The sequence below is a fragment of the Halyomorpha halys genome, unplaced genomic scaffold, assembly GCF_000696795.3.
Source record: "Halyomorpha halys isolate HHAL.00 unplaced genomic scaffold, Hhal_1.1 Scaffold1240.1, whole genome shotgun sequence".
NCBI lineage: Eukaryota > Metazoa > Arthropoda > Insecta > Hemiptera > Pentatomidae > Halyomorpha > Halyomorpha halys.
Window position 1 is genome coordinate 205169 of NW_027108774.1, and position 19877 is coordinate 225045.

Sequence of the window (19877 nt, forward strand, 5' to 3'; positions counted from 1 at the left end):
TGTAAATCACATTAAATAAATAAATAAATAAAAAAAAAATGTTTTTTCTATCATGAAAAAGAGGCATTAGCTTGTCTAGAGAATTAGATAGAAAAAAATATACTCCAAGTTCTCATGATAGATTTCTATAAAGTGTGCCTATATGCTCCTTTGCCGAACCTACAAACCCAGACAAAAGCTAACCCGCAATAATTGATGGAGTCACTTGTAAGATATTGCCACCCAACCCCCAACTCAGTTGTTCTTGTTTACCGGATTCCTCTTGTCTGTTGGAACGGACTTCAGTCCTAGAGCTGGTCTACTAATGGTGGTATAATCAAATAATAAAAATTAATTACGGAAGAGACCAAAATTTTTGCTAGAAATTACTGAAAGATACCAAAAGCTTTAGTTTTTTGAAAAAACAAATAAGTCTCTCAAATATCGGTAAATAGATAAAAACATTATGTTTCCCCAATTCGTGCATTTTGTGTAAAGAAAGTTTTTTACATAAATCCAAACCAGTGACTAAACATCTCATATAATCAGTCTAATAAAGACAAAGGGATTATATAAATATGAGAGCCTTTGTTTTTTAAGTATTTCGATAGAATAGATATTTTGATAGGGAATGCTATCCTGTAATGGATTGTATACAATCTTAGAATCGTTTGCGATACAACTACCTCTGCTGAAATGATAATATCTTTACGACTCAAATTAGAGGTAGGATTAAGTTTTATAGTTCCCGCAGATCATAATTATCCCTTCTTTCGGAATAGATTAATGAATTTTAAGGCTTCGAGATCTTTCAATTTATCGACTCCACGTGCCCTCTTCTGCTTTATAATTTCCAAGGAATTCCTCCCGCCCTGTTTATTCAATCTCCTAATCCTCTTAGTCTTCTGTTTTCCTTTTTGTTTAGGCCTTATCTTCTGCACGAATTGTTTTATCTCTCGTTTGAGAAGTAGCAGTGTTGAAAGTCCTACGGGCCTTGGTTCTTTCGCAATTTTAATTTACTTCGAATGCTGCCTGTGTTCTCATATTACGGTTCTGCCCTTTCAAATAGGATTAAAAAATAAACGATTAAATATGGTGCCAAGATTACAAGTCGTGATTTTCGTCTTTTATAATCTGGATAATAAACTTATCCAGTTGTATTATTATTCGTGAAAGTATATGCTAGATTTTAGCATAGGATTATACAGACTACTTATTTTTTTAATAATATATATTTTTTTGTTTTGATTTTTTAGTTTCACGGTGTCGAAAACAGTTTAAAGAACTTATTTATATTAATCCCACCACTGGTTTCTATGCCATCTAATGCTACTGAAACTATTACGATTTTATACATAAAATAACAGGTAACCCATATTGATCGTAATTGTTTAAGTTAAATACGGATTAAGTACATCATTCTCATCGAAACTATTAATTTAATTTTAATTATTAAAACTTCCACTAATTTCAATAATCATTTAGAATTGTTTTTCTGTTTTAAGCCCTTTAATTTTTTTTAAAATAATTTTTTTTTTTAATTTAATTTAAAACCCTGAATTGGTTTTGGAATTCCATAATCGAATAATAGAAAAATCCAGTCGTTTTCCGTCCGCGAAAAATACTGGAGTGATTTCTTTTTTACATTTACCACTAAAATCGCAGGTCACCCCCACAATGATCCTGGTAACTCGTTATTACCATCCACCATTTAGTTCCAAAATGATAGCCGATTATAATTGTTTTACCAAATCTGAAAAAAAAAAACAACTACATGAAATGACATCAAAAATGAATTTGATGAAAAAATGAGGTGAAAACCACTTAAAAACAATTATTGAGTAATAATACTAAAAACAATAATGGAATAGTGAATAACCTAATATTACCATCTTAAGAATTAGATACTCAGCTATGAACTAACATATCTTGCTCATTTAACTCTTTTCAATCATTAAATAATCATACCTTCCATCTTCTTAGACCCTGATTTTTCAATTTATGTGGGTTGTCATAATGAAAATATTTGATATACTGCAATGAATAAGTAACTTTAAATATTTTTTTAAAAATTTATATCGATGATGAATAGTTTAAAAACTAAACTAAAAAATAGTGTCCCAACTTCTAAAAGCATCCACCGCAATTGTGAACAACTGAACAAACTATTAACTGGTTGATTTATAGGTTTTCTGTCACAGTTTGGGGCGTTAAGCTATATAAACCAATTTAAGCATTCCTGCAAAGTTTTGATACCAAGTTCATCATGAAGTCTACTATTATCCTATTGGATCTTTGAGTTAGAATTTTTTGTATAACGGAGTTCATTTAACAGCTCGAAGTTTGTCATGAAGAAAAGTATCGAAATTTAACAATTAAATCCAAAAATATTCAAAGAGAGAACCTTTTAAGGTAAGAGATACTTAAAAGTATTTTAAATGTATCAGAAGAGGCAACCGAATAAATGCACGCCGAGATTAGATATCCTTAAATATTCTTTAAATAGTACTTATATTATTTGAACTTAATTTATACTTCTTTATGACTTTGTTTTTATTAATTTTCATTTTGAATAAATATTTACTTTAGTCAATAGTTGACCGTAGATTAATGATTGGAGAAGGTAGGCCTGCAACTCGATACATACATATATATATATAGTTGCAGGCCTACCTTCTACGCCATAACCCCTGATGAAGACCTGAAATTCAGGTCGAAACGTCGGCATAAAATAAATAAATATGGTTTTGTTTATTTATGTTGTTCTTTGCTGACCGCACCCCCCGACAAACTTCTCCAATAATTTACTTTAATCATTCTGTTTATATTTTTATTTTCTTTGTACTCATACTGGTTATCTCGTTCTTTGTTCTTAGCCCTGATGAAGGTTAGAAACTGTCGCCGAAACGTTGGCTCTATTAATAGTGTTATATTTAGACTGCACCCCCAACCATCTTCTTCTCATATATATTATCCACGGTCAACTATCTTCTCATCAATATATTATTTAAACGTTCATAAGAAGGTTAATATAATCCAGAAGAGGGGATATGGTTAAGATGTGAAGGCGAGTTCCTTCATGCCCGAAGCTATTGTGGTCGATCCAGGTACGAAGGGAGATACAGAAAGACCGACCTTTTGAAGGTCATAGGGCTGAGAAGTACCAAAGGGAACCATCAACACTCAGGGTACTGCGTTATAGAACTTTTTATATTTTATTATCAGGAAAAAAAAAATTGTAGAATATATTTTTTAACATCCGCAATCCATTGAAGGATGCAAAAAGTAGTTTCGCCAATTTTTATAATCTTAATGCTTAGAACGAATTCCTCATATTATAGTATCATTTGAATACATTTCAGGCCGGTTGCGTAGTCAAGAGTTGATGTAATCTTGGTTTAAACTAACTCCAGAACCAATGGAATATATCATTGGTGTAAGCTATTTCTTGTTTAATATTATACCAGAATTTTGACATTGATTAAGGATGAGATCAGAGGTTGGTAATTATAACCACTATTGTAATTAAATTAAAATTTCATCTAACCGAATTCACTCTTACGAGTTCGTTGGAAAATAAATAAATTTTTTCCATATACAAATAAATAACGATATACATCTTCAGAAAAACAGAGTAAAAAATAAAAATTCTTAACTTTCTATAAGTTAATATAGAAAATTAAGTAATTGATAGTTTTATTATTATTATAGGCTTATCATGTATACCTTAAACAATTTATAAGACACTTTGAGTAGTCTGAAATTAATTGACAATATTTTACTTTATCAAGGAATTATCCAATATAGAATATCAAAATAAATAAGCATAACCTTGTCTAACTCCTGACAGCGTAATATTGTGGGTGCTAAATCTCTATTTGGCTGACTTAAAAAGTTTAATTAATTAACTACGTATTCACTGGTGGCATAGATATACATGCAATTAAATTATAATAAAATTAATTAATGCAATGTAAAATATTTTTATCGAGATTCATGATATTTTATTGTTTGTGCCTGTTTTTATTTATGACTACTCTTAAGTCCTATGACCTTCCCAAGGTCAGCGCTTCTATATGCCCTATCATACGAGCATGAAGGAATTTGTTTTCTCATTTGTACTGGCTGACTGTTCTTGTATTCCCCCAGATTAAACTTGTTAGGAATGTTTGAATAATACGGGAAGTTGTACTTAAGACATAACATAAAAAATAATTGGAATGTGTTTTAAGGAAATAAATGGATGTTTTACTTGGATAGTAAGTGTTATAGTACTCAAAACACTAACCTTTTCAATTTAACCATATTTACGGTTATCAATTTTATAATTAACGAAAGTAAAATATATCTGTAACCTCTGAACTTCAAATCTCGCCTAGCTTATTAATTTATTGTATAAATACTCATTTATTTACTATTGTTATTTTTATTTTTTTGTAGTGGATATTCCGTATTCCAGTATCAAGATAAATAAATCTAACAAAATGGCCGTTCTACTATATTTATCACCACGAATCTCTCCCCACATAAAAGCACTGTACTTACCAACCTAATCTCATGGCGTAGAACACTAGAGTAGGACTCCATGTTTCGACTTATTTGTTACTGTACAAAAGAAAAATGTAGTAAATCACTACTCAATGTTTTATTATTTAAACCTATTAATAATTATAACAGTAAATAACAAACAATAAAAAAAATCTTAATCAATACTAATTAAAAAAATTGGCCGATGATCATATCGAGTTCCAGCTATTATCGTGGGGTGACCTGCGACTTAGTAGTCGAATATAAAAAAGGCCGTTTCCTTTGTCTCGAAAAAAAAAAACGAGAGCAACAGTTAGAAGAGTTTTTTTTATTCAATTGTTTAATTGTACCACAAATTTTGAAGGGCAAAGGGATTAAAATAATTTTCTTCTTCCCCAATTCCAAACGCTCGTTATTGAAAATGATATACAAAAATAACAAGATTAATCAAACGTGATAAAATTACTTATAGCAGAATATAATCATCAAAATATTAGGTAGACCCGTGTCAAAGCATATTCAACATAACAGCAATTAATTATGTTATAAGCTCTCGAATTTCTCTCTAAAAGCCGTAGACAAAAGATAAACCGTGAGTGGCCTACTACATTTTAAACAGACATTAAGCTTGCAAAAGAGCACTTGACAAGTGAAATCAAGAGGAACCACCCAATTACTGAAAAGGACTTCATTGTTAGTCCACTCGTAGAAAGGACGATTACACAAGAAGATCCAGTAGCCCCCAGTACTTTCGTCGTACCCTGGCATATGAATGCCTTTGTTCACAAGTACCAATGGCCACTTTCACCTCCTCGTAATATATTTCTTGAATAATTTCATCCTTGGCCGGTTTCGGAGGTTCTTTTTTTATCGGACTGATCGTAATGAGGTGTGCCTATAGTAAGTCTATGCAATCTCGGCGGGATGTTTGTCAACTAGCTAACGAAACACTTGCGTTTAAAATTAATTAGAAAACCTCCTCTATGATATGGTGTCTGCATTAGCACGAAACCGAAATCCGCCTTGATAGCATGAGGAAAGCGAAAGTGTTGCTGTTGTTTAAACGTTGAAGTTGTCACGTAAACGGAGTTATTACAATGATTCTCAAATCGATTTAATGCTTAATCTCAGTAACGAAGGGAAAATAGTAGAACTAAATAAATAGTAAAAAAAAAATATTTAGAGATATTACAGCTGAAGTGTATAAATCTTACCTTTATTGCTTAAATTACATGCATATCTAAAAATAACCATATTTTTGAGATGTTGCTCTGTCAAACTGGGGCAGTGAAATGAAAAAATAAATTGTATGGATATAGTTATCCAGGAAACTAAGATATCAATACAAAAAACTAAAGGAAAGATAAAACCAAAATCCTAAAACGATAGGTATGTAGTCTTGAAGATAGGTCATGGATACCGAAACGTCGAAGAAAATTATATTTTTATTTTATTTATTTATTTAATGTGTTTTACAACTGTACAAATAATAAATACAATAAGTAAATGTGTTTTATATTTCATTTATACTTGAAAATCTTGGGAAGGAACCACCCATTGGTGGTTCTTCAAGCATTAATTTAAATTAGAAGTTCCCGTGGCCATATTCTTTTCAGACGCCTCGGAGGATTATCAGGGATTGTTAAGGATGAACGATTAAGAATTAATAGGTTAGGATGAGTAAGGAGTTTGGAATGAAAAGACGCATATCTGTTTTGAGCCAAATCTGTAACGAAAGGGGTTTTAAGGTCTTGGTGGATTAGTTTATTTGTAACGTAATAAGGAGAATCAAGGATTTTACGTAGGATTTTGGTAATTTAATTCCATATGTCCAAATTGATCTGATTATCGTAGTGTATAATAATGTTATGTAGTGAATGGGAAGTTAAAAGCGTTTGTCAAGAAGGTGTAGCAATCGGAATCTACGAGCAGTTTCTTGTCGTTTCAGTCTTGTATATGGATTCCAAGTAAGTCTCTTGTCAAGATGGAGTCCTAAGTTCCGAATCTGTTCAACAAGCGTAAGTAAGAAAATTATAAAAAAAGAATTAATTTTGGAATATTAATATAATTAAGTAAATACTTTTTATAAAAGAATAAAATTAACTGCACATAAATATATAATTATATAATTTCAGTATTTAGTATTTATACAAGTGTAGTAAAGACCTCTTTTCGCCAATAGTGTGAAGCGATACCTCTAAGGAAGGTTCTGGTCCCTCAAAAGAGATTTAATCATAGTTTTGATAACTGATCTAATTCCTCATTGTCATGGTTAATTTGTGATCAGAGATTATTCTGAACTCTACTGGTGTTAATTTTTACATCAAAAAATATATTCCAATGCCTGTTTGCACTCACCTTGTTTCATCATTAAGGAGTTAATGATCAGACAGACCGATTTGTTATTAATATCCGTCAAAAGTTCTAAACGATAACAATAAATGAAAACTGATCATTTGGAATAAATAAACTAATAATTTTTATTTATGATGTTTTTATTTATTTTTAAATGAAACGCCTGAGATTACGTTTGTACATGGAAAATGTTGATGAACTCTTGATGACGAATATTACTTTGAGTTATTAGTTATTATATTTAGAGTTTTTGAATTTGAGGTATCGAGTGATGTGAGATAGATATGAAAATCAAAAATTGTTAATAGATATGTTTCTTCATAGAGACAGTTAACAAGTTAATAAATTTTCAAACTCTCAAGGTCAAGTCTGTCCGACTTATGGTTATGAGATATGACACATGCAGTAAACTTTCAATATCAATTAAAGTAGAATTCATCTTATCAAGAAATAATATTTGTAGAAACTTGGAGTTTCGACTGTGCTCGACTAATTCAGTCTTGAATGATTAAGGCGAAAAAAGTAGGTTAGTTTCTCTTGGTAATAAATATCGTGTCAAAATATCGATGAAGGAATAGAAGAACATAATAACTAATAGAAAACAGAGCATGTTTAAGAAAGTAATTACTGTAGAAAAAGTTAAAAAAATCGATATAAAAAAAGGATCTACTGCGGGACATCGCCGCAGAAACACCGGGCGAGCTAATCAGAGTATGACCGCTTTTTCAGAAGTAGGTGTTTCGACTCTCTTTACGGTTCGGAGGACCGAACCAAGTAATTAAATCCTATTTACTTCTGGAGCGGTTTAGTAGTTGCCTCTTCGAGGAGTGTTTTCTTACAACTACGACAGGCTACGGACACGAGGAGTTTGATGAATCTTACTAGAGTCATTTATTTAAGGTTAATTTATTTTTATGTTTATTAATAGTATGTACAGAAAAGTATGCATTACAAATGTAAATAATGAAAACTAAAATATGAGTTTTGTCCATTCCTGATTCTGAGAGTAAGAAAAAAAATTTTTTTCGTAGTAAACTTAAAAGCTTTGTAAAGTAGTGAATAGATAATGCTATACTTCTTGCCAAAAATAAATTATTAATCTCATAAAATGGACAAAATGCATTTTGATCTTTAGCTCCTTAATTAAAATTCACTAAATATTCCATTTATATCAGGACTTTAAAATTCCTAATTTGGAAATTAAAAGGACTTGGAGTCCTCCATGGAAAATATTTCATAATTAGGTTGCTTAAAAGTATATTTTGAGTAGCTTTGATTACGCATTTGCCTGCTTCCGTGCAACCATCAAGAAAGACAATTAATAAAATAGTTCTAACAATACATTGCCACAAATATAAGTAGCCGTACCCTCCAGCGGCCCATCCCTAGACCATCGCGGCTCAGCTATGGTCCATGGACCACCGATTGGAAACCATTGGTCTATAATGTGAGCTAATGTTCTTCATGAATACATACTGAACAGTTTTCGTTGTAATTAAAGTATCGTAAGTTATATTTCTGTCATCTTGAACATTTCAGAGTTCCCTACGTTGTTTTGTTTAGTTGTTTGCTAAGATTTTAACATTATTATGTTTATTATTAGTCGAAAAACGCTACAACGCTGAAACTAGTTTGTTATTTTATTATCCATCCAGGTGTCATGATTATCAAGTTCCTCTTCGTCGCTTGTATTCTGCAAGATAAAGTCGATCTATTAAATTGTATCGAGCACTAACAGCCTTCCCCCGGTCCAAGGCACTACTAATTGACGGCCGAGTGATCTGAGGACGATCCGAAATTCCTGAGGAGTCTCGTTAAGTGGTGGCTAGCAAAAGGTGAAGGCCGGAGCCCGATCGCATTCTATACGCAGCTCGACGATCGTTAGATTAATTCCGGCTAGAGGATAGAGTGGCCAGCTTCCATGCTGGGAATGGTGTGAACTTTGCAACTCTGGTCCATACCCCGCAGACGGACTATATCTGACTGTAATGAGCTCTTACTATCTGCACATCAGACCTTGCTAGTATCGCACAACTACTGACAGCACGGGGTCAGCAAGGGTACGGCCTATTCCTGTGAGCTGGGAACCTGCTTCTGCAATAGCTTTATGGTATAAATATGCCCTATTGTCTCGACCGTGGAAAGTGAATTTTCGTTCCGAGTTTTCTCATGAATATGAATGGCATTGTTCCATGTTGGCTGGCTATGCGGACTAGATGTTTGCGCACATTAGTATAGGAATCATTGAAATATTTAAACTTAGATAAAAATTTAATAGCCGCCACTGTGGTGGAATATTTGGTTCTTTCAACTCCACACTCGTGAGTTTGTTTTATTCAGGAGCAATGATCTACTCAGTCCTACAAATCGCTTTTTTCAAGTATCACTAGCAATATCTCCCTCACAAATCATTTACTTAACTCACTACTAAAAGTTAATCTTCGATTGAGTTGAAAAAGTCATGAACCATTTTGTCAGTGATTGTCATGAATCATTGAATTGAGCATATTATACTCTCAAATGGGGTACAGATAGTCTAGAACCTTGAGGTGGAATTCATGATTAGTTACAGAGTGATTATTACACTTTTGTAACTAACTTTAAATCAAAATGGATAATATAAAAACTTTTTTTTTTAAAATAAAATTGTCCAGATACATTAGAAAATAGAAGGTAATTTATAAAAATAGGTTTTTTTTGGCATCAGTATTGATAAAATAAAAGTGTTCTCAATGACAGTATATAAGTATTTATGTATAAATTTATAAACTTGTAATTCAACGTGCCTAAAATGTTCTTCAACGAAAATGAAAATGGCCTCAAGTTGATGGCATATCAGTTTTTTCATTTATATCTTAGATTTCCTGTAATTCGAAACATCCAAAATAATGCACACTTTGTATTTTTTTTTTAAAACTAAACTCTTAATGCAAACTTTATTATTTTTATTTAATTGAAATTGGTACTATTTATATTACCATATTTTTATTTTTTATTATTTTTTTTTTTTATCCCCCTCCCTTGCCATTTCTGGCATACGGGGTGCGGGAGCAGTGGGGTAGTGCGCGCTGGGATTGCGCATTATATCATATTTATATGTTTTCTCTTGATAATTTCTTATCAAAAGAGATTTCATGGTGGGGTTGCTTAAAGGATTATTTGATTATATTAGTTTCCCTCTTAAATTTATTAAAATGAGATAGTTTGGGCTGCTGTTTAAAAGAATAAAAATAGTTTTCAACTATTAACCAACTAACCCGAGTATCAGTCGAAACTTTGGTAATTAATGAATATTTAACAACTATTTTTATTATTGCCTCGCCATCTCCTTCTACTTTACATACAGTTAATCATCTATGTATGATATGGTCAAATTGAAGTTGTTTTTTATTAATTACACGATAATTGAATAAAAAATCGAGTTAGACAACAATCCACGTCCGCGGCCCGAGGTTACCTCATTTAATTTTATGTCATCACGACCGTTGAGTAATTTTTTTTTCTATTTTTTGTTGTTTTTTTTCGCCAGCCTCCGCCTGATGTATTGCCTGTTTCTTTCCATCTCGAGGTAGCTATCACGGGATCACGTGAGAATTTTGATTGTCTCCTCTCCTCCGTGTTCACTTGTCACGAACTGCCGTGTCCTCAGCCTCTTAGCAGCTTTTACCTCTTTGGAATTAACAACGTACGTCGCTCGGGACGGAGTCCATCAACGATAAAACCCAGTAGCCGGAGATGCTCTCGTAATGGACGCTATAGTGGATGGGACGTCTTCTCCGATAAGGAGCTTCTTCAGGAGTTATTTTTTATTGTCTTATCTAACTTTAAATATTCGTCCCATAATAGCTTGTACATGTTGCATGGTTCTTACATAATAATTTACTCCTGAAAAAAATACATTTATAAAAAAACAAAAAAAAATAAACTACTAAAAGGCAAGAACCGTAATTAAATTTTAATGTGACATAATGAGTCCCAAACTTAACATATTTATTTTTACCCTGAAATCGGCTTATTCAACCAATAATTATTCATCCAAGAAATGTCATACTTCCGATTCCTCCTATGATTCATCTCATATGATGATCTTTCAGTCTAACCTGTTATATCTTGTTTCTTGATATTGGGTTTATAAATTATTAATAACCTGAGGAAATACCCATACGTCAAAGCTTTAGAAATTTATCAATCACTTAATCAACTTGAATCCAAAGCTTACGATAACGAAGAAACCCGATAGTTGGTTGCTGAAAGTAGCTGGAGACTCCAGAGGGCGTTGGCTGGTGGTTCCAGGAACCGCAGACAAAGGCCGTGATATTAGAGTAACAGGACTTGGCCATTGTGCTCCTGTTCCTCCGTCTCGGCTACTACCACTGCCTCCTCTATCAGTTTAATAAAATATCTTCCATATAATCTTTTTTTTTTTATAAGCATAATAAATGTGATATTCCAAGAACATAAGTCTATTAAACTAAAGTTATAAGTTCTCCTTGAATGTGATTAATATTTTCGAAACATTTTTTTAAGTAATTGTCCACACGAAATCTCTATAAGAGAAACGAAATTTGTAATCATAATTTTTATTCCCAAGAAATCACACAATACCAGTGTCTTGCATGCTGACTTGGATTACATGAATTGATTGCAAAGAATCCACTTGTAACAATTTAGTAACTATTTTATTTTTAGAAGCCTCGGAGAGTTATCGGGAATATAGATAGGGATGGTTACGAACGAGTGGGTTTGTTTTGAGATGAAATTTGTAATTACAGGAAGTATGATTTTTCTGATGAAATTGGCAATCTATTGTGTATTAAGGTCCTTATGGATAATGTATATGAACGATTCAGGCACCGCCCCTGAATATGGCGTGATCCGGGATTCGTTCCAGAAGCTGGAATTGCAATGAGGGCGTTGCGGGAGATTTAGCCCTTGTTCTTCTAAAGGTACGGCTACACACAGGCCAAACTCTACCAGACTCCCCCTTGCCTACTTCTAAATGGGTTATTTGGAATGGCTGGTGGAAGTTTGCCTGAATTCGTGGTCAACTTGTTTAGTGTCGAATTTTTTATACAAAGAAAATTTCGTTCGGGCAAGCACTTGCGATGCTACCACAAGTTTGTGGTTAGTATTGTTTTAGACTTGCCTACAAATATATATTTATATCTGTGCTTCCTCTGTTTTAATTAAAGACTTTTACGAACATACAAAATCAATAATTAACTCAAGTTTGAAACTGTTTGCTTTAAAATTCTATTAATTGGATGTAAATGAATTGCTTCATGTTTTGTCAATTGACTTTAGCGGTATACGTTTGATGTAACATGGCTTAAATATACATTTATGAAAATATTGTATATCTGGGTAATAAAATTGATAAATATCTGATAAAAGTACTAGGAAAACAAGTTGAATTTATATCTTGTTTAGTATCATTTCTATATGTTTTATCATTTACCTCCTTTGCTGACGTTTACAATTCCTTTCAGTTCGCCTATCTGTATTTATTTCTTTTCATAATTCAAATATTTTCAAGCGTGTGGGTCAAAGATTACCAGTGTTTGTTTATCAAGTATTTGTAGGTAATTTGGATTTGCAACAATTGAAAAAATTGTAAATCCAGCATAAGGTCTAACTTACACTACAAGCCGTATGAGAGGTTGACTCGGGATATAATGGCGGATAATTTTATTTATTACATTATAAGGAGCATAAAGGATTCTAATTATGTCTTATTGTTAGCATTAATAAAACATTGATACATTTAAAATATAAAAGAATTTCATAATTAACTAAATGGAGAAAAATTTTCCGAAGTTGGGAACTTATTTACGGAAATAAAAGTTGTAAGGTATTTGATTTATTTTACCACTGGAAAGTCAAATATTTTTGATATAATTTTTTTCGTTTTTCCACAATTGCTAAAATACTTTAGTAGTTTTTATTTTAACTTATCTATGTATGCAATATTTACTAATTGTAAAAGGAAGTGTTGCTATTGCATCTTTCAGCCTTGGTTATGCAGGAATTAAATTCTACGCAAAATTACGGTGATAAGAGAAAATTAAGAGATGCTAGTGCACTAGATCTAAATTTTTTTTTCGAAAATAAACCACTGAACAAGGTTGTCTTGGAATCATCTCAAAATTAAACCAAGTATTGTAGTAGTGAAAAATTTCTTTGTAAGTGTATGTTTGTCACTGTAATGACTTAAATTGCAGTTAAATTGGTAAAATTCCGGTTGGAATTTTGACAATAATTATGACTGACAGATGTCGATCAAACATTACTGCCAACTAAGTAGTTGGCAGTAATGTGTAGGCACTGCTTAGTGAAGGGTACACAACTCAGTTTTGATAGAATGTTGTCTTTTAGATGAGGCTGTAATGGGAGAACTGAGAACATGGAGAGAAGACATAGCACTACCTCAGAATCCAGCACAGACTCCAGGCAGGTTAGTATTCAAATATCATTTTGGTTTATAACCTATTAAATTATTGATAACATTGAAATAGTTCTGTTATCACTCTGATTAAAATTATATAATCAAATTTTGAAGCCTGTAAAAGCTATCTCATGTGTAATTAGTAGAAGTTATAGTTGGGTTTTCTTGATTTATTTTCACGATTGTTTTTGAAATAATCTTTCATCAAATTATTCTTATGTGACGACAAAATGGACATTATACACCCCAGTTTTAACCAGTAGTGAAAGATGTTCGGACACGGACAGTTTCCAAGTAGTGATCTTTAAGAAGAAAGGTTTAGAATGTAAAGGAACGCCTGAGTCCAAATTAAGATCAATTTGGGTAGGTGAAGCTATTTACTTACTATAGGTCTTACCAAATAAGTTGTCCTTTGAAAATACCCTTTACTTTTATCATGAACACTTACTTCAGGTTAAATGTCATCGAGGACTTGTAATATAAGACAAACTCTCATTTTCGATCAAGATTACTAGAGCATCGATCATGATTGATACATTTTATGATGAAGTGTGCTTGGTAATACTTGTCGGTGAATTCTAGCCTGTACGTTATATCTCACCATTTACATGTGAAAGACTACGAATAATTTATTGGTCGTTTCACACTTTCCGGGAATAAAAAACTAAAAATTGCTAAAACCACTTATCAAGGGAATGCATACGAAGAGAGTGCTGAGAAATATGATACTTTGGAAATCGGGAAAGTAACGTTCTAATTGTATGGGGCTCACCAGGTTTTTTGAGTCAAGAGTATGTCAGTCGTCCTCTGTCAGTTTTCTGAATAAGGGGTTCATACAGTAGTGGAGGCTATCAAACAGTTTAATATGCCTTGTTGAGGTAAATTCTGCCACAGTAGGTAGTTCGAGTGTTGTGTATACTGGTCAGTCTTTGCTCTTGGAAGTAAAGCATGTCTTACGATACGTCTAAGCATACAGCTCTGAAACTGTTGGAGCATCTTGGCCGTTAAAGTTGCTGCGTTGGTCAGCATAGGCGCTCCAAAGAATAGAGCTGGCCTTATAGTGCAAGAGCCCAAGAGGAGAAAAAAGGCAGTTGTCTCACCCCAATTTTTGATTACTTTAATGAAAACTATGTATAATTAATAATCAAAATTGATGAGTCTGCCAAGTATAGGTAGGGAAATAAAAAATGGCTGCTGTTTCTAAGCGATAAAAAAAAAAAAATTCATTCGGAGCTCTATATCTTAAAAATTAGGAACAACACAAGAAACCCTAAGAGAATGTAATTTAAAAAATAGTAAATTTTCTAAAATATGAGCCCTAATAGAGTTATTTACGTTAAATATTTTTTGAGATATAGCTTTTTAAAAAGCAACGTTTCAGAAAAATGTTATATGGGACGTACTGAAAGATCAGTAGTTAGTGAATTTATTTTGAGAAATTTATATCTCAAAAACCATTTCACGTACAGATGTCTATTAGCACTCAAATTAAAGCTAGTTTAATGAGCTATAAAGTAGTTTATGATGTTTATCTTCGTATGAGTAATATTTTACATGAAATTTGCTAAAATAAATTGATTTATAGTTGTTCGGACAAATTACCATTTGCCAAATTTATATTCATATGTGAATGTCATAAAAAGTACTCTCCCTACGAAGATAAGTGTCATAAACTACTTTATAGTAAGTTAAATTTCCTTTATTTTGAGTATTGGCAGACATATGTGCATCTTATGGATCTAGAGATATATTTGTTCAAAAATCCAACATTTTATACGAACAACTAGAAATTAACATTTTGTGAGTTTATTTTGTCAAATATCATAAAAACTACTACTCCTACAAAGATAAACATAATTAACTATTTTGTAGTAAATTTAACTAGCTTTAATTTGAGCGCTGGCAGACATGTGTACGTCCAATGGTTTCTGAAATGAAGATTTTTATAAATCAAACTTATTGTCCGACCAACTATAAATCAATTTATTTTAGCTAACATCATGAAAACTACTATTCCTACGAAGGTAAAGGTCATAAACTTCTTTATAGTCCATTAAACTAGCTTTAATTTGAGAGCTAATAGACATCTGTACGTCACATAGTTCCTGAGATATAGATTTCTGAAAAATAAATTAATTAACTATTAATCTTTCAGTAGATTTTAAAGAAATTTTGCTTTTTAAAAAGGTATATCTCGAGAACTATTGGACGTGAATAGCTCTTTTAGGGATAATATTTCAGTAAATTTACTCTTCTTTAAATAATGTTCTCTTAGATTTTCTAGTGTTGTTAGTTTTTAAGATATAGAGCTCCGAATGAAAAATTAATGTTTTTTTAAGGTTTTGAAGCAGCTGCCATTTTTTTATTCCTCCTACCTATACTTGGCAGACTCATCAATTTTGACTAGTAATTATACCTACTTTTCATTAAAGTAATCAAAAATTGGGGTGAGATAACTACCTTTTTTTCTTCCCGGCTCTTGTACTATTAGTACACTAATAATGGGACATCAAATGCCCCACAATTAATTAATAAATCAATGGTTCCAAAAATATTGTGTAGATAATAACATCAGTCCCCTTAATGCTAATAACATAAATATTCCATACTAAATAATTCAAAAACACTATCCAAAATTATAGTCTCAAAACATTTATAAACATTAATAAATGTTTTGAGACTATAATTTTGGATAGTGTTTTTGAATTATTTAGTAAACAATTACCAGTCTCAAGAAAGAAATTTAAAGATTATAAATAAATATTCCATTTTTTTCTCTTATAATCTTAATAAGTATAGATAATAATTTATATGAAACAAAAAAATAGTAAATTAGTAAAAAACCTAACCTATCAATATACTAAATGTGTTTTAATCAGATGAATTTAACTTCGGATTTCACAATTAAGACAAAAATATAATAAAGTTAATAATCGGTTTAGAAAACATGTTTGAAAATATACAAACATCGAAAAACTATTTATTTATAATTTTAATTTGATATAAAATTATCGATCTTTTGTTCTAAATATCCCTGAGCGGAACGGGAAAAAGGCAGACGGGTACGATTGACGTTGCCATTAATTGACGATTTAAAGGTTGAACTGGTTCGGTCGTTGTTGGGAATTGAAGCATTGGGACTATATGCGGCAACATGGCAAAAATACCCACCCGCCTTATTTCATGATGTCTACTATTATGAGTACATAACAACGTAAAAATATTTGCCAAGTGGTATGGCGGAAATAATTACCTATATTGGAAGGTTAATGTTCGTCCTTTGATAATATTATAAAATAGGAACTTTTGTGATATATTTGCGTGTCTTTTATCTATTTATCATCCCCTTACCTTGGCGTCCAACAGAGATATATTGTCTATGTGTGAGTGAAATAAGTGGATGAAACTTAATAAAATATATAGTGGCGCATTTTTTTTTTCAATTCCTGCGAGTCCTCACTCAAGTCCCCAATGGGTTATTGTTCTATCTAGTAAGGAACTAAGGTCCTTGTGCTTATATGCTCTAGTAAACCAATTTGGAACTAAAATTACATTTCACATATTTACGCGTTTAGAAAACAATTAGTCTTATCAAATATTTTGCCATTTCCTCATTACCATTCTTATTCTAGTTTTAATAAGAACATCGATAATGTTCCATTGGAATTGATGATTCTATTAGTACCCTTAATAATGAAAAAAAAACTACTGATGATATTTATTACTTATATTTGTCGTTATTCATTTTATATAAGGGTGAAAAAATCATTTTTATTATTTTTGTACAGAGAAAATGGAGTGGATATTATCCCTGTTACATCAGATGTGTAAGTATATTCGGAGAGTGTAATGCGAGCTTTATATTTGTTTTCGCTTTTATTAATTTTATTTTTTGCTTTTGTTTATAATTTGTCAAGCGAAAATAATTCCAGCTTCTTAATCGTTTTGAGTACATTTTGATATTTAATATTTTTTCAATCAAATCTCATTTTATCATTATCATTATTATTATTATTTAAATATTTGATTGAATAGGAATCATATATGATATTAAATTATTTTATTCTATTGTTTATTCCATCTATAATATTTATAAAGTAAAATATGCATGTTAATTGCGATATTTTATTTAATATCAGCCTCATTGGAAAATTTTAATTAACAGAAAATATCAGAGACTGTTTTTTAGTGTTAAGATATAACAATATTTTTAATTGAATATTGTTGTTTGTATTTGTATTTTTGTGATACTTAATAATTTAATTTACGATGTAGATTTTTTAAATGAATAGTTATTTATCTTACAGTTCGATTATCTTAGATTTAGGGGACAATGTTCTATCGGGGCACTTTCTGGCCAAAATCAGGTATCAATCATTGTGTGAGGTGGAACCTTTGACCTTCTTATTCATACTTGAACGAATTTACTAATTTGTTGGTGAACCCATATTTCCTGTCCTGTTCAGAGAACATAAAGTTAAGGGAGAGTAAAATTCAATAAATCACACCTTAACTTCTTTCACCATTCATTTATACACAGCAGGAAGCTTAAAAATTACTTGATGAAACTGTGAAGCTCACTCACTGTTAGGTTTTGAAAATTTGTTGATTTTCCCAGCTCAACCAATTTTTGTGGTTTTTTAATAATTTATTTTCAAAAATATGATTTACAAATGAAAAAAGCAGTATTCATTTCACTTAGGGGCTATTGTGTTTTATTGTGACAATACTTCATCACTGATATATTTAGAATTTTTTATTATTTTCTCATAAATCATTAACAATTCCAGTTTGAATAATTTTTTGTTGGAGTGAGATTTTATTGTTGACATGAAAATATTCTGTAATATCTTTCTTTTTGCAATTATCTGCGTCTTATTATCTATTTTAGATATAGTATTTTATTGTTAAATTATAATTAGTTAAACTGATAATTTTACAATACCATATTTAACCTTAAAAAAAAGAAAGAAATGTATTCTAATGTATTGTGTGGAATTGCTGTGCCATTTGTGTTACTGCTTTAAAAAGTCTACAACTAACATTAATTTTTTAAATTGTTATAATTATTTTTATTTTACTAGGATAATCATTATTACTGAAGTTTAAATATATTATATTTATGTATAGTCATCCATTGATGGCCTGGAGTCAGGGCGTATGGCTAAAGCGACTACACCTAAAGTCGCTGTCAATCCTCTCCAGTTTGTGAAGGTGGGACCTTGTGACCTCTACCGCTCTGCTCAAGAACAGCTCAAGAAGGTCGAAGAGATCAAAAAAGCCAAGAAGGAGCGCAGGGATGAGGCTGAAGACTGGCAATCGGTAAATTATTTATAATTTTATTTTATGTAATGTGTACTAGATAAACAAAATGAGGCATTATATTTAGTTTAAATTTTGTACTACATAAGTTTATATGTGTGGTATGGTAACTGTTTCTTCAAACAATGGAATGTTTAATTTAAATATGAAAGGGTACAAAATATAAAGGATAATCATAGTCCATTATTTTTCTTCTTTCCCCCTCCCGCCAATTTGATAGAAATTGTATAATTTTTGCAAATGACTCTTTACTAAGGGAATGCAATGTATTCTACAAAAATTAGGACCATTGAAAATCTGTTAATTTTATAATATTTTTAATCCAGAATTATCCTTGTAACAATATTCTGATATTCCTTTTCTTTTCTTTTTTTTCACTTATCCTTAGATAATGAAATTTTAGAAAACAATAACATTTTGGTTACAGCCCATTTATTATTTGATTTAAACTTTTATTCCTTCTTTTTTTCTATTATTTATAATCATGTTTATTAATAGTTTTTTTATAGAAAAATTGTAAACTTTCAAAAATACTATTTCAAAAAATCCATGAATAAGCAATTTGTGTATTAGGGTTTCATTCCTGATGTATAATTAATATCTCACTTTCATTTACACACTGTATAATTTTATGAATAATTTAAACACATTTGCGCAGACATAATGTATCAATTATATATATTTTCTTTTGTCCTAGAACCTTGACAACTGGAAATGCAGCCGCAGGAAAAGGCAAGAACATATCATTGAAAGAGTTGTAGAAGTGAAGAAATTGGAGTTGGAGGAACACGAACGTAATCGAAGGCGAAGCAAAACTTTTAACGAAATGATGCAAGAGAGGTATGAATTTTAAAGTATTCAAAGCATTTCCAATTAATAGATTTAGATCAATCATACTTGTTAAACTATCAAGACATATATTTATTACTGTTTCCTTGTAATTTTAAAATTTTCACTACTTTTCTTTCTCCATTTATTTTATTTTATTATTTTTTTCAGGAATACTCGCGGGAGAAAATCGAGCCTTCCTGTTTGGAATGATGATTCAGATGACCTTTCCGACTTAGGAATAGGAAACAAAAATGACTCTTCTTTAGAATTAGACAGAAATCATGAGGTGATTTCAGTTTGTTTTATTAAAGTTCATTTATATTTACTATAACTATTTGACTTATATGAGCTCATCATTTCTTTTAGCTGTTCTGTTTTTATTATTGATGGAAACAACTTATTTATGAATTTAATTAAG

The 19877-nt window shown here is 31.1% G+C and overlaps 1 protein-coding gene across 12 annotated transcripts in view; it reads left to right on the forward strand.

Moving 5' to 3' along the window:
- Positions 1-19877, forward strand: part of smash (smallish) — a 240744-nt gene that overhangs the window by 204238 nt on the left and 16629 nt on the right. For 6 of the 12 annotated variants that reach the window (XM_014433661.2, XM_067047095.1, XM_014433660.3 and 3 more), the window contains exons 2-6: positions 13237-13315; positions 17095-17133; positions 18437-18628; positions 19326-19468; positions 19628-19745. In XM_014433661.2, coding sequence (XP_014289147.1) covers positions 13265-13315; positions 17095-17133; positions 18437-18628; positions 19326-19468; positions 19628-19745 — 543 coding nt within the window. In that variant the 5' untranslated portion in view covers positions 13237-13264. Of the gene's footprint in view, positions 1-13236; positions 13316-13487; positions 13670-17094; positions 17134-18436; positions 18629-19325; positions 19469-19627; positions 19746-19877 lie in introns of those variants that run through there. The other 6 variants (XM_067047100.1, XM_067047099.1, XM_067047097.1 and 3 more) reach the window with 2 other exon arrangements.